This window comes from Capricornis sumatraensis, chromosome 6 (genome assembly GCF_032405125.1).
Source record: "Capricornis sumatraensis isolate serow.1 chromosome 6, serow.2, whole genome shotgun sequence".
In the NCBI taxonomy this organism is placed as follows: domain Eukaryota; kingdom Metazoa; phylum Chordata; class Mammalia; order Artiodactyla; family Bovidae; genus Capricornis; species Capricornis sumatraensis.
In genome coordinates this window covers 85,191,625-85,206,756 of record NC_091074.1, presented here as the reverse complement: position 1 = coordinate 85,206,756, position 15,132 = coordinate 85,191,625, and the positions used below count along the sequence as shown (strand labels likewise).

The following is a 15,132-nucleotide window of genomic DNA, read 5'->3' as shown; positions in this document are numbered from 1 at the left end:
GGAGAGGTGGGGAGGTCGCACTCTTAAATTTTTGCACATCTCTTGGAGTCACAGGTTCAATCCCTGGGTCGGGAAGATCCACTTGGAGGAGGAAATGGCAACTCACTCCAGTATTCCTGCTTGGAAAATTCCATGGACAGAGGAACCTGGCGGGTTACAGTCCAAAGGGTCGCAAAGAGTCGGACACAACTGAGCGACTGAGTAAGCAAAAAAAGAAAGTTGTGGCTGGAGCTATGCCTTCAGCCTTTAACCCCAGACCCCCAGGGATCAGAGTTCACACTCCTCTGGCATTAGAATATGTGATTAAAGTTTGAGAAGCATAGTTTTATTGATCCCACATCTGCCCAAATTCTAAGCCCTGGTTCCTCAGGCAGAAGGCCCTGTGGTCAGCGTGGTCAGGCGATGGCTGCTGTCTCCCTGTCCTTCTGCCCCAGGCGGTAATGAACCTCAGGAAGTGCCCTTAGTCTCTCTGCAGCCTGGAAGGGGGAAAGGGGATAATTAGGGAGGGTAATGTTTGCCCAGAATGGGGTATGGAGTTCTGCGTGCGAGAAGACACTAGACACTGGGTAGGGTGTGTGGGACAGGGAGGTTGGTGAGAAGGACTGCTGGAATAGCCAGAGATGAAGGAGTTGAGCAGCTCTGGAGTCCCCAGGAATACCCAAGTTATGGGGTTTTTTAGGGTCATGATTGTTGGGATCCCTTGAGGAAACAGGAGAGAAAAGGGGACCCAAGGATCCAGGGTGTTCCAAATCCTGACCTGCTCCGGGGTGAGGTCCCTCTGGGCCTGGGCAAGCATTTCATAGCCAACCATGAACTTCCGAACTGTAGCAGAGCGCAAGAGTGGAGGGTAATAATGAGCATGTAGCTGCCAGTGGTCCCAGTTGGCTCCAGCCTCTGATCCTGTGGGAGCCCCTGACAGAAAAAAGGCAGAGATGGTTAGGAAAAGTCCTTTCTGAGTTCTTCAGCCTAGCTCCCCAAACTGTAGCAGGTACCTGAAAACTACATCTTCCAGCATTCTCTGCCAGAGAGACAAGGCACCAGAAAGTGCACTGGGAGACACAGTTTCACTAAGTTCGCGTCTCCACCCTCAGTTCCGGCTTATCTGCTCTGAATGCTTCCCCAGCAAGTGTTCCAAGGCCTGCTGGGAGTTTCAGTCCACTAAGCTGGGACCCAGGAGCCCAGAAATGGCGTTGGGGATAGATATGGGTGCTCTGGAAGCCTCACCGTGCCAGCCCATGGAGTAGGGGAAGGACGTCTCAAATAGGTTGTCATACTTGGTCAAGAGCTTCTTCAGGATGGAGGATAGATCTGGAATCAGAGCCTGACTCTCAGTCTGGGGTGCAGATACTGTCCCCACCAGAGCCATCCCCAGCCAAAACCTGGCCCCAGGGGCCGAGCTGGGAGACTCACCGTCACGCTCAGCGGGAGTCAGCTCAGGCAGCCGCCGCACATGCCGACGGGGCAGCAGTAGTGTCTGGAAGGGCCACACTGCCCAGAAGGGGACCAGCACTAACCAGTGCTCACTAGTTAGGACCAGACGTTCCTAGGCCAACCCAATGGAAATGATGTCATCAAGGTGGGTGTGAGGAGGCCAGCAAATCGGTAAGGGAAGACCAAAAAACCTATGAAGAAACTGATGGCTTTTCACCACCTCTGTCACTATCACCCTAGTCTAAGCCTTCATTATCTTTCTTTCAGCTTATTGCTGTGTCCTCCTAGCAAGTCTCTCTGCTACTTCCCTTCTACCCTTCTTCACACACCTCTCCTTTTGGGGTGAGGCTAGGGGCTTCTTAGGGACACAAGATTTGGCTTTCTCCCACCTTCCTGAGCAGCTCCTGGCGGCCGTACTCCACGAGCAGGGGCTCTCCATGCTGACTCTGATAGGCCCGCTGACATCGCTCCTCACGCTGGGCAACATCTGGCAGGAAGCTGCTGGCCCACACCTGTCAAGGGGCAGTAGAAGAGCAGGCAGACCCTTCACCCCCTGAGCCTCCACATCAGTAGCATACTTCCTCTGGCCCTTCCCTTACTCCAGTTCCCCACCCCACAGTGCTGGGTTGGACTCAGCCCAGATATCTATGGAAGCCCCTCACACTCTTACCTGGCAGTGGGGATGGGGGTTAGAACAGCCCATCATGGCTCCTTTGTTTTCAAAGATCTACGAGGTAGGAGTAGGGAGCTTTATAGCCAAAAAGACACCAAGTCAACCCCTCGCGACCACAGCCCATGGAAATAAAAGTGCCAATTCCCAGAACCAAATTGTACCACCCCTTCCCTGACCATCTAGTAGAGGGGGCAACTTCACAGACCTGCACCCAAGGGTACTGGGCACCCAGTTCCTCTGTGACTGAGGCCCAAGCATCAACGACAGCTCGGATTTCGGGGACCGACATGAGTGGCAGTGTCACATCCGACCAGGGGTGGAAGCACATGACCTTACTAGGTGGTGAAGGAAGGAGAGATGACATAGGTATAGGGCTTGCTGTGTTGGGGGTAGGGCCCAATCCTAGTATTCAGTCCAGGCCCCAGGTTGAAGGGTGTAAGAGTAGAAATTCATTGTTACCAAACTCCTCGAGCAGCCTCTGCTTGGAAAAGGGGGTGATCACTGGGTCCTAAGATAAAGGGGTATCACTCTATACAGCAGAAGTCCCCCAACAAGGTACAACCTCTTTGCTCCCCAACAGCACCTAGAACCAGGTTACCTGGACTAGGGGCATCAGGCTGCAGAGCTGGGAAGTCGTTGTCAAACAGGAAGGTGCCTTCATAGTCAGGATTCACCTACAGACAAGGATGGGCTAGAAGCCTTTGCTGGCCTATACCACCAGTCATCTGGTGGGTCTCAAGATTATAAGTAGGTGGGGAAGGCCACTCTGAGGTCAAAAAGACTTGGTGGGATATGACCCGGAAGGAGGTCCACTCCCCCTGTGAGATGAAGGGTTAGGGTCCATTCCTTTGTGGGGTGAAGGGGAGCTGTAAGGGAAAGGAGATGGAGCTACTCCCCCTACTCCCACTCCCCGCCAAGCCTGCAGATGTAGGATCTAAAGACTGACCTCTCCATTGGCCCGCGTGGCCCCCGGACAGAGAGGGTTGTGGGGGTCATGGCGGGGTACTGTCGTCGGAAGCGGGGGCTCTACCTGCCCCTGCCAGGGACGCTTCATGCGGTGCGCTGACACCAGCACCCACTCATCTTGTAGCGGGTTGTAGCGGATATGCTGATGCTCTGGCGGCAGAGAGTCCAGATCAGTCACAAAGCTCTCCGCCCCCTTCTCCCCCGCAGAAGGCCCAAGCTCGGATGCACCCTCTTGGCCCCACCCTGCTCAAGAGCTAAAGGCCGGAGCTGCGCCAACTAGCCTGCAGCCCCAACACCGGCGTATCCCTTCGCCGCGCGTGCCTGGACCGGTGGGCGCGCCGACCTGCGGGCAGGGACGACAACTTCCTAAGGAAGAGGAGGGTTCAGTTTCGCGTCCCAGCGAGTCCCGGCCGCCCGGCAGTTACCGCTTGCCCGGAAGGTTGTGGCCATGGCGTCCGCCTTTAACGCCTGCTGGCGCTGCTCAGGACACGCTCCGCGGCGCGACTGGAGGCCACCGAAGGGGAGGTATCGTCTGGAACTTGGAGCTTGCTCACTTCGCCCCCATCGCCCCGTCTGTCTGGCCCCGCCCCAGCCTCGATGATTGAACAACCGCCGGCACGTGACAGCCCGAGGGTCCGCCCTACCACCTGGGGGCGGGGCTCAGGACTGACTACCCCTTCAGGGGGCGACTCTGATGATCCCACTCTAGGGCCAAAGCCACTAACTACCCTGAAACAGCCTCTGTGAAACTGCTTACTACAGATCCCTCAGCTCCAGGATGCTTAAAAGACTTCTTTGCTGCATTAAGTCATTTGGTCATTCATTCAGCAAATATTTACCTACTGAGCATCTACCGCGTGCCAGGAACCTAGGCTCCATGTGGCGCAAAAGGATGTCCCTGTGTGCACAAGCCATAGTCTCAGCCCTCCCAGAGCTGACATTCTAGGATACGTAAGGGTATAACCCTGGATCACCTCACTTACCTGTTCAGGGACTCTGGTGGAGGAAGAGCAAGGGGATGGGGTATGGGGCTGTGGGGTTTGATCTGCTTCACCTAAACCCTGGCTTCAGGAACTACTTAGAGTAGTGGGTACCTCACTGTAACCATATGCTAGCCCCACCAGGCAGCAGAAACAGGCTTGGGGAAAGGGGGCTAACTAACCATATTCTCTCTGTGTGTCATATATACAGACACACACAAAGCACAGGAAGTGGTCAGGGTAAGAAGGCTATAAGAAATCTGAAATTGTGGGGAGGACAGGACTATCAGTAGCTCCAAGGACCATCTGGGTGAGGTCAGAGGTGTTTTCTTTGCACAATCCTGTCCCTTCTCCAACTTTTCCTTGGATCAAACCAGTTGGCTAAAACTAGAATAAATATCAAATTAATTCCTCCCCTGGCACTTTATAGAGTCATCTAAATATTGCCTGAACCTCCTCCCCATTTCGCAATGGAGAACAGACACCTCAAGTTCATCCAGAGGATAAGTGGCCAAACTGAGATGTGGACCCAAGTTTACAAGCTCTTCCTGATGCTTTGAAATGTCTCTGAGACTTCAGTGAGCTTGCCTTTCTTTCTTCCTTTCTTTTTTTTTTTTTTTTGGCACACCATGCACAGAATGGTCAGTTCCCTAACCAGGGATTGAACCTGAGTCATGGCAGTGAGAGCCCAGAATCCTAAACACTGGGCCACCAGGGAACTCCCTCAGTGAACCTTAAGATAGAAACCTAGTGAGCTAGGAGCTGGGCAATAGCAGGAAGGCCCCTTCCCCCAAGCCACACCAGGTCAAGCCAGGTGTTTTGCTGAGCTCAGATGTAAAAACTGGGTCTTAGGTCATTTACTTTATCTCTGCCCCAGGGGCCTCAGACTGAAATCTAAAGCCCACCACTAGAGGGCAGGGAGCTGAGAAACCAGAGCTTTATATATCCCATTGGCTGCCCATGAAATAGGGAGCTGCTGCGCTTCAGTCGTGTCCGACTCTGTGCGACCCCATAGATGGCAGCCCGCCAGGCTCCCCTGTCCCTGGGATTCTCCAGGCAAGAATACCGGAGTGGGTTGCCATTTCCTTCTCCAATGCATGAAAGTGAAATAGGGAGGGAAAGAGATAAAAAAATCTGCTTTTTGTGGAAAGGGCATGTTGTCTGCTAACAATAAATATTGCCACTGCAGCAGCCACTGTAGCTGACCCCACAGTGGTGTGCCCAGAGGGGAGTTCAGGATGAAGAAAAACAGGAAGGGTTATGTGTTTTTAAAAAAAAAAAAAACTATTTATTTTATTTATTTTTGGTCACACCACATGGCATACGGGATCTTAATCCTCTGACCAGGGATCAAACCCATTCCCCCTGCAGTGGAGGCACAGACCACTGGACTACCAGGCAGTTTCCAAATATTCAGCCTTTTTTTTTTTGCCATAGCATGTGAGATCTTAGTTCCAGGGCCACAGATCCAACCTGCATTCCCTGCGTTGGAAGCATGAAGTCTTAACCAATGGACTGCCAGGGAAGTCCCAGCAATATGTGCTTTGGTTACTGGTTTCTGTCTGACTTACTTCACTTAGCATGATAATCTCTAGGTCCATCTGTGTTGCCATTATTTCATCCTTTTTTTATGGCAGAGTAATATTACATTGTGTTGGAGAAGGCAATGGCACCCCACTCCAGTACTCTTGCCTGGAAAATCCCATGGACGGAGGAGCCTGGTAGGCTGCAATCCATGGGGTCGCTAAGAGTTGGACATGACTGAGCGACTTCTTTCACTTTTCACTTTGATGCATTGGAGAAGGAAATGACAACCCACTCCCGTGTTCTTGCCTGGAGAATCCCAGGGATGGCGGAGCCCGGTAGGCTGCCGTCTATGGGGTCACACAGAGTCGGACACGACTGAATGACTTAGCAGCAGCAGCAGCAGCGATATTACACTGTGTATATGTACCACATCTTCTTTATCCATGTCAATGGACATTTAGGTTGACTCCATGTCTTGGCTATTATAAAGAGTGTTGCAATGAACATTAGGATACTTGCATCTTTTCTCTTTTTAATATAATTTTATTTATTTGTTTTTGGCTGTGTTGGGTCTTCACTACTTTTTGTTGTGTGGGCTTTCTCTAGTTGAAGTTAGCAGGGGATACTCTTTGTTCTGGTGCATGGGCTTCTCATTGTGGTGGCTTCTCTTGTTGCAGGGCATAGGCTCTAGGCTCTCAGGCTTCCATAGTTGCAGCAGGTGGGCTCAGTAGTTATGGCACACAGGCTTAGCTGCTCTGCCACATGTAGAATCTTCCTGCACCAGAGGTCGAACCCGTGTCCCCTGTATTAGCAGGCAGATTCTTATCCAGTACGCCACCAGAGAAGACAGCAAGCATCTTTTCGAATTATGATTTTATCTGGATATATGCCAAGGAGTGGGATTGCTGGATCATGTGGTAGCTCTATTTTTATTTTTTAGGGAACCTCCATACTTTTCCCCATAGTGGCTGTACCAGTTTACATTCCCATCAACAGGATAGGAAGGTTCCCTTTTCTCCACATCCTGTCCTGAATTTATTTATAGACAATTTGATCATGGCCATTCTGACCCGTGTGAGATCATACTTTAGTGTGGTTTTGATTTGCATCTCTGTAATAATTAGCCTTTCTCTTTTTCTAAAACAGTGTGTGCTGGAGAAGATTTCTGAAAGACCAGGTAGGGGAGCTGCAGACCTAGACAGTCCCAGAGGACTCTTCCTAAAACAGCATGGCAGAGACCAGAGTTTTGGGCTAGTCCCTGCTACTCGGGATATTAAAGAATGGTCAATTCAGGAGTGTCACAGAAGCCAGAGCCAATACAAAAACATGTTCCCTCAGTCTTGCAATAATCCCTTTCTAAATCTTTCCCTTCTTAGTTAAAAGTATCTCAAAAAAAACAGTCCATCTTCCTAGCCTCTACTCTTATCTGCACAGTACACTGTAACAAGTCTTTTGCCCTTTAGTAATCAGGATAAATAATCTTAGTTGCTGCAACAAACAACTCACAAACTCAGTGGCTTAGCACCATAGTCCACTGAGGGAGAGAGGAAGCGCTCTGTCCCATGCAACATTCAGAATTCTCTACTAACTGCTTAACTGTATGTAACTATGATAATAGATAAGGCAAGAGAGAATGTGTCAATAATTTTACAGATTTTAGGAGCCAGACCTTGAAATGGCATACATCATTTCTGCCTATACTTCACTGGCATCATTTCTGCCTATACTTCTCACCTAACTACTGAGTAGACTGGAATATAATCTGGCCACCCAAGAGCAAAAGGAATGGATATGTGAATGTATAGCAACCTCTCTGCTACATGTCCCTCCTGAGAAACTGAGTGACCATTTCCCATCATTTAATAGGACCACTCAATTATATTTGACTGTGTTGACCTCTCATTCCATCATTCTCATGGGTGAGGCTACAGTTTTCCAATTCTCTTCTCCTTTATGTTTCATTTCTATAACTAGCACATGACAAATTGAAGAAAGTAGGGAAAACCGCTAGACCATTCAGGTATGACCTAAGCCAAATCCCTTATGATTATACAGTGGAAGTGAGAAATAGATTTAAGGGCCTAGATCTGATAGATAGAGTGCCTGATGAACTATGGAATGAGGTTCGTGACATTGTACAGGAGACAGGGATCAAGACCATCCCCATGGAAAAGAAATGCAAAAAAGCAAAATGGCTGTCTGGGGAGGCCTTACAAATAGCTGTGAAAAGAAGAGAGGTGAAAAGCAAAGGAGAAAAGTTCCAAAGAATAGCAAGAAGAGATAAGAAAGCCTTCTTCAGCGATCAATGCAAAGAAATCGAGGAAAACAACAGAATGGGAAATACTAGAGATTTTTTCAAGAAAATTAGAGATACCAAGGGAACATTTCATGCAAAGATGGGCTCGATAAAGGACAGAAATGGTATGGACCTAACAGAAGCAGAAGATATTAAGAAGAGGTGGCAAGAATACACAGAAGAACTGTACAAAAAAGATCTTCATGACCCAGATAACCATGATGATGTGATCACTAATCTAGAGCCAGACATCTTGGAATGTGAAGTCAAGTGGGCCTTAGAAAGCATCACTATGAACAAAGCTAGTGGAGGTGATGGAATTCCAGTTGAGCTCTTTCAAATCCTGAAAGATGATGCTGTGAAAGTGCTGCACTCAGTATGCCAGCAAATTTGGAAAACTCAGCAGTGGCCACAGGACTGGAAAAGGTCAGTTTTTATTCCAATCCCAAAGAAAGGCAATGCCAAAGAAGGCTCAAACTACCACACAGTTGCACTCATCTCACATGCTAGTGAAGTAATCCTCAAAATTCTCCAAGCCAGGCTTCAGCAATACGTGAACCGTGAACTTCCAGATGTTCAAGCTGGTTTTAGAAAAGGCAGAGGAACCAGAGTTCAAATTGCCAACATCCGCTGGACCATGGAAAAAGCAAGAGAGTTCCACAAAAACATCTATTTCTGCTTTATTGACTATGCCAAAGCCTTTGACTGTGTGGATCACAATAAACTGTGGAAAATTCTGAAAGAGATGGGAATACCAGACCACCTGACCTGCCTCTTGAGAAATCTGTATGCAGGTCAGGAAGCAACAGTTAGAACTGGACATGGAACAACAGACTGGTTCCCAATAGGAAAAGGAGTATGTCAAGGCTGTATATTGTCACCCTACTTATTTAACTTATATGCAGAGTACATCATGAGAAACGCTGGACTGGAAGAAACACAAGCTGGAATCAAGATTGCCGGGAGAAATATCAATAACCTCAGATATGCAGATGACACCACCCTTATGGCAGAAAGTGAAGAGGAACTAAAAAGCCTCTTGATGAAAGTGAAAGTGGAGAGTGAAAAAGTTGGCTTAAAGCTCAACATTCAGAAAACAAAGATCATGGCATCAGCTCCCATCACTTCATGGGAAATAGATGGGCCAACAGTAGAAACAGTGTCAGACTTTATTTTGGGGGGCTCCAAAATCACTGCAGATGGTGACTGCAGCCATGAAATTAAAAGACGCTTCTTCCTTGGAAGAAAAGTTATGACCAACCTAGATAGTATATTGAAAAGCAGAGACATTACTTTGCCGACTAAGGTCCATCTAGCCAAGGCTATGGTTTTTCCTGTGGTCATGTATGGATGTGAGAGTTGGACTGTGAAGAAGGCTGAGCGCCGAAGAATTGATGCTTTTGAACTGTGGTGTTGGAGAAGACTCTTGAGTTCCTTGGACTGCAAGGAGATCCAACCAGTCCGTTCTGAAGGAGATCAGCCCTGGGATTTCTTTGGAAGGAATGATGCTAAAGCTGAAACTCCAGTACTTTGGCCACCTCATGCGAAGAGTTGACTCATTGGAAAAGACTCTGATGCTGGGAGGGATTGGGGGCAGGAGGAGAAGGGGACGACAGAGGATGAGACGGCTGGATGGCATCGCTGACTCGACAGACGTGAGTCTGAGTGAACTCCGGCAGATAGTGATGGATAGGGAGGCCTGGCATGCTGCGATTCATGGGGTCGCAAAAAGACACGACTGAGCGACTGAACTGAACTAAATTGAACTGAGCACATGACATCACATGCCAGACGCTAATTGCTTTGTAAATATTAACTGGTTTAGTCTTCATCACAATAAACGATGTACTTTTATTCATCCCATTTTACAGATGAGAAAATTGAGTTACAAAGAGTTTAAACAACTTGTCCAAGATCACACAACTAGTAGGTGGCAGAGGCCAGGTTTTTAATCCAGTCAGTCTTTCTTATCACCGCACTATGCTGCCTTTTTTCTGCTTCTTCTGCTTCTCTTTCTTTATCACTCCCCCGCGGCTGATAACCTTCAGTTGGTTTACAAGGCCCTCCTCTCACATTTTGTGCTTCTGAATAAAGAATTGTCGGCCCCCGGAAAACCCCACGCTGTGTCTCTCCTCCATGCCTTTGCTCTTGGAGAAGGTCTCACTGGCTCACTGCAATGCGCTTCCCATCTCTCTTAAAGACACTGCTGAAGTGTCACCGCCTCCAAAAGCCTTGCATACGTTCCCAAGTTGAAGAGCCTCCTTCCCACCATCTGTGCTAACAAAGGCGGGCATTTACCATCACAAGTCCCGGAAGGCTCTGCTTCCGGGTTCACCTGCTTCACCAGTCAGTGAGCCCAGGAGGGCCAGTCCCTTCTGCGTTTCACTGCCATCCTCTCCTACCCCAAGTAGGACAGCAGTAGGAGAGACCCCGCCTAGAGGCCAGAAGGCCGGCGGCTCGGAGGGCTTGGACCCGCCCCCTCGCCTGACGCGTGCGGCGGCTCCCCGCCCCCTCGGAGCTCCCGGCTCCCCGCTCCCGGAGAGATAATGGTTCAACCCGAGAGGCGGTGCCCCGGCGCCCTGGCAGTTCCGATTGGCCACGGCAAGCCGTACCACGGCGGTGGCGGGGGAACGGGTAGTGGACCGCGCGCCGCAGACTCGGAGGCAGTGAGAGTCACAGCCTCCCGCCTCGGCACCCCCTAGCGCTGCCCTGTGCCAGGCCACCCACCGGGATGTGTTGGGCCGTGGGCCGGCGGTGGGCGTGGGCCGCGCTGCTCCTGGCGGTCGCGGCTGTGCTGGCCCAGGTGGTCCGGCTCTGGCTGGGCACTCAGAGCTTCGTCTTCCAGCACGAAGAGATAGCGCAGCTGGCTCGGCAGTACGCGGGTGAGCCGGCGGGTGAACGGGTGGAGGACCACGGGGTTGGGGCGGGCCGGGCCGAGCTGGAGGTTCCGGGGGCACCGTTTCCCAGTTCCGGACCGGTGCTGGCCCTGACTCTTGTTCCTCTACCCCCGCCAGGGCTGGACCACGAGCTGGCCTTCTCTCGGCTGATCGTGGAGCTGCGGCGGCTGCACCCGGGCCACGTGCTGCCCGACGAGGACCTGCAGTGGGTGTTCGTGAACGCTGGAGGCTGGATGGGCGCCATGTGCCTTCTGCACGCCTCCCTGTCCGAGTACGTGCTGCTCTTCGGCACCGCTCTGGGCTCTAGCGGCCACTCGGGTCAGTGCTGGCAGCGGGCCGGACTGGGAGGCTGGGGCTGTACAAAGGCCCATGCCCTCCTTTCTGCCGTTTGGCCAAGCTGTAGGATGCTACGGATACCCTGGTACTCAGTGTCCATTTGATTGTTCCTCAGGGCGCTACTGGGCTGAGATCTCGGATACCATCATCTCAGGCACCTTCCACCAGTGGAGAGAGGGTACTACTAAAAGTGAGGTCTTCTACCCAGGTGGGTAGGGTGACTTTGTCAGAGAGGTGGGTCTTTTCATTCTTGGGTACCTGTAGTTGGGGGAAGGAGCGATGCCATGGAAAAGGGGGTGCATTGAGGGGCCCTCCACCTAGTTCCTTTGCCCTCCAGGTAAGCGACAGGTGGTTGGTGAGGCAGTGCTGAGGGTTTTTGTGACTTTTCCCCTGTCCAAGTGGAAACATAACCTCCTGTTAACCATGTCTGATTTTTAATCATCCAGTATTCCCAGCAGTTACTGGAGTCAGTTGGGTAATCAGAAATGCTGTCATGCCCCAAGACAAGGCAGACAGTTGTCTCCCCTTTTTTGTATAATGAAGCATTTGGACTGCTGAGTAACTTTGGTGTTGAATGTTACAAGCATGGCAGGCATGAGATTTCCCTGACAGTCCAGTGGTTACAACTGCACTCCCAGTGCAGGGGGGCATGGGTCAGATCCCTTGTCAGGGAACTAAGATCCTGCATACTGCACAGCACAGCAAAAAAAAAAAACACCAAGTGTGGCAGGTATTGTAATTGAACAGCTACATTTCTCAGAAAGCCTAGCAAGTTTCATATTCATCTCACCCTATCTAATAGGCCCAGCCCAAGTTTAGCTAAACTTCTGCTTGACATGAGTGAGGCTTGGGAATGCAGACTTCCATGGCTCCCAGACAGTGGTGCGGGGCCAAGTGAGACTTCCCCCACGAGAGGACACGAGCCAGGTGATACCACAACGGAAAGTTCAGGAGTGGCCACCTTAGCCCCTTACCCAACCAAACCAGTGAGGTAAAGCTTTTCCTTTCCTGAAGTTGCCTGTCCATTCCCTACCCCTAGAGAGCCTATAGGCCAGGGGTGGGGGTGGCCATGGAAGGGGAGGGCAGGGCCCGGATCCTCAGGTGGTTGCTCCCTGTCCCCCCAGGGGAGACAGTGGTGCACGGGCCTGGTGAGGCAACGGCTGTGGAGTGGGGGCCAAACACATGGATGGTGGAGTATGGCCGGGGTGTCATCCCTTCTACCCTGGGCTTCGCACTGGCTGACACTGTCTTCAGCACCCAGGACTTCCTCACCCTCTTCTACACTCTTCGAGCCTATGCCCGGGGCCTCCGGCTGGAACTCACCACCTACCTCTTCGGCCAGGATGCCTGACCAGCCAGGCCTGAAGGAGGACCTGTGGATGGACAGGAGCGGGCGGGCCCGCACACATCCACTTGCTGGAGCCCATGTGAACAGACAGGAACATACCACATGCAGATACTGAGTTCCTGATGTATGAGCAGGGACATACATGCTTATACAACCAAACATAGAGAGTCATGGGAATACATGAGACACACATTCAGATACTGAATCCTGTGTGTATGGCAGCATTCACACCCATCCAGAGAGGGAGCCCCACGTGTACCAAGGGAGCCAGGCATGTTCCAACACACATCCCACAAGCTCGACTCACTAACTCAGGCCTCTCCAGAACCTCTCTGCCCCTAGTCAGAGCTCTGGAGTTAGGGATGGGGGTGGCTATTTCAAACTGCCTGGGTCTGAACCTGCAGCCCAGCAGCCATTGCTTAGGGGGGATAGGGGAGGAGAGGGGCTGCCTTTGGAGGCTCCCTTCGCCTGCAGCTATGATTCCCTTCCCCTTCATCTCCCATCCTCACCATATGCCTTACCCCTTTTTGTTCCCCTGCTATGCAAGTACCCTCATGGTCTGTCCCCTACCCTTTGGAGAACCAGGAGAATGGAAAATGCTGAGGTCACACCTCCCTCCAGGGTATGATGGGGAAGCTGGCCTCAGCCCAGGGCCCACTGCTGGGACGAGTACCTGGACAGGTGGGCCCAGGTCCAAGGGGCTGTCGCTGGCCTAGAGAAAGCCTTTTCTGCGCGCACACACCCATCACAGCTTCTGGACACTGCCCTTGCTGCATTCTTTGTCCATCTGTCTATCTCTGTTAATAAAGACCTGTTGAACAGTTTCATTTCTTTTTGTGTCTGAGCAGCAGGAAAACCTCTAACTCCTGGAGGCCTCAAGAAGGTCTCTCCCTCACTGTGTGATTCAGTTTATATGACAGCGGCTTTTTACTCAATACTTAAGTGTTCCCAGGAATCACCCGCAGGCTCATTGACTCTATGGATTATTGTGCCCAATCCCCAGAGATCAGTTCTGGGTTGAGGCCTTGAGATCAGCATGTTTAATAAGTTTCCGTCCACCAAGTTTGAATGCCACAGTTTAAGAAATTCAAGGCTAACTGAGGTGTGTGTCTTCCTCTTGGTGTCTTGGTCTTAGCTCTGCTAGTGCTGTTCTGGGAACAGTCCTGGGATTCCTACCCTGAATGATCACCGGGTGGCAGTGTGCAGCCACTTTTGAGCTGTAAGGCAGCGTCATTCTCCACCTGCTTTGTACTAGGTTTCCAGGGTAGCATGTTCACCTCCACCCAGAGCAAGAGTTCCTCCTCTCCAGTCTGCTTTTTCCAGGATCCCTTACTTCGGTGGAGGCTCCCAGGAGTGGGCAGCAGGCACACTATTTGGTGATGTCTGAGGTAGTGAGGGCTGGGACTAGGATGAGATTAGAGAGGTGCCTGAAGTGCACACTCCCACGGGCCCTGCACTTGCCTCCCCCTCCTACCTTGCTCTGAGGTTGAGCAAGGCTCAGGCCTCACTTCTTCCCACTAATATATTTAAAATGGAAGAAACATGGTTATAAAAAATGTCTTATTCTAAAAATTTGACATTCTAATGAATAAAAATACAAAAGACTACATATATAACCACTGAGAACATCAAAAGTCTAAATTGGTCACACAGAATGAATGTGAGGCCCAGGCAAGAATGCCTCCTGAGAGTCCACCACCACCATGTCGGCCATGACAGGCCCTGGCTGCAGCCTCTCCATTTGATCACAGGTTGCAAAGTCAAGCCTCAGAATTTCTCTCACCAGGAAACCCGCCTTTGCCTCTAGGCTTAGAGCCCACACCTATTAGGGACGCCCCAGCTCCCTGTGTCATTTCTTTCTTTCACATAGGACTGAGCTCCGAGGCTCCTCCTCATCTCTGCTGCTACGTCCAGTGGTTATTTCTTCTCACTTTAACTTGACACAATCTTAAAACGCTCGTGTCGCTCAGAGGACACTACTCTTCCTTCTTTGCCTCCTTTGCTAGATCTTGCTTATTTCCTCAACCTCTGACTTCCCAGGTCTATACTGCTCTGAGGTGATTGCAACCATTTCATGACTTTAAATATCATCTAAGGAATCCCCTAGCAATCCAGTGGTTAGGACTTGAGGCTTCCACTGCTGGGGTCTGGGTTCAGTCCTAGGTCAGGAAACTAAGATCCCACAAGCCACATGGGACAACCATAAATAAATAAGTACCACCTATATGCCTATAAACCAGCTATACTGAGATACAATTGATATGCAAGGTTTTATTAATTTTAAGGTATACAATGTAATAATTTGATAAATATCCATATTATGAAATGATTACCACAAGTTGACATTCATCACCACACAGTCATAATTTTTTTCTTTTAATGAGAGGTTTCAGGATCTACTCTCTAAGCACCTTTCAAATATGCCGTATAATATTGTTGACTATAGTCAGTATGTTGTACATTACATCCCCAGGACTTACTTATCTTATAACTGGAAGTTTACCTTTTGACAACTCTCATTTCTCCCCTGCCTCCACATTACCCCTAACCTCTGGCAACCACCAATCTGTTCTCTGTTTCTATGAGTTCAGTTTTTTGTTTTTTTAGAGTCCGCATTTAAGTGAGAATGTATAACATTTGTCTTTATCTGATTATTTCATTTCACATAATACTCTCAA

At 50.2% G+C, this 15,132-nt stretch overlaps 2 protein-coding genes across 5 annotated transcripts; one reads left to right on the top strand and one right to left on the bottom strand.

Moving 5' to 3' along the window:
• Positions 1 to 346: 346 nt before the first annotated feature.
• Positions 347 to 3,619, bottom strand: GALT (galactose-1-phosphate uridylyltransferase). Of its 2 annotated transcripts, XM_068974115.1 has the most exons (11): positions 3,496 to 3,619; positions 3,051 to 3,220; positions 2,703 to 2,778; positions 2,564 to 2,612; positions 2,310 to 2,439; positions 2,102 to 2,158; positions 1,821 to 1,943; positions 1,411 to 1,543; positions 1,225 to 1,308; positions 758 to 912; positions 347 to 476 (listed from the first exon to the last, which is right to left on the bottom strand). In XM_068974115.1, the coding sequence occupies exons 1-11, from the start codon at positions 3,518 to 3,520 to the stop codon at positions 396 to 398; spliced, it is 1,083 nt and encodes a 360-aa protein (XP_068830216.1). In that variant the 5' UTR covers positions 3,521 to 3,619; the 3' UTR covers positions 347 to 395. The 2 variants fall into 2 exon arrangements, with proteins under 2 accessions (XP_068830216.1, XP_068830217.1); XM_068974116.1 differs by lacking the exons at positions 2,564 to 2,612; positions 2,703 to 2,778; positions 3,496 to 3,619 and having other exon boundaries at positions 3,051 to 3,211.
• A 6,881-nt stretch (positions 3,620 to 10,500) lies between these two features.
• SIGMAR1 (sigma non-opioid intracellular receptor 1) lies at positions 10,501 to 12,575 on the top strand. 3 transcript variants are annotated; one of them, XM_068973987.1, is made up of 4 exons: positions 10,501 to 10,695; positions 10,888 to 11,088; positions 11,222 to 11,314; positions 12,231 to 12,575. In XM_068973987.1, exons 1-4 carry the CDS (start codon positions 10,605 to 10,607, stop codon positions 12,455 to 12,457), a joined length of 612 nt encoding a protein of 203 aa, XP_068830088.1. In that variant the 5' UTR covers positions 10,501 to 10,604; the 3' UTR covers positions 12,458 to 12,575. The 3 variants fall into 3 exon arrangements, with proteins under 3 accessions (XP_068830088.1, XP_068830087.1, XP_068830089.1); XM_068973986.1 differs by having other exon boundaries at positions 10,501 to 10,755; XM_068973988.1 differs by lacking the exon at positions 11,222 to 11,314 and having other exon boundaries at positions 10,501 to 10,755.
• Positions 12,576 to 15,132: the final 2,557 nt, after the last annotated feature.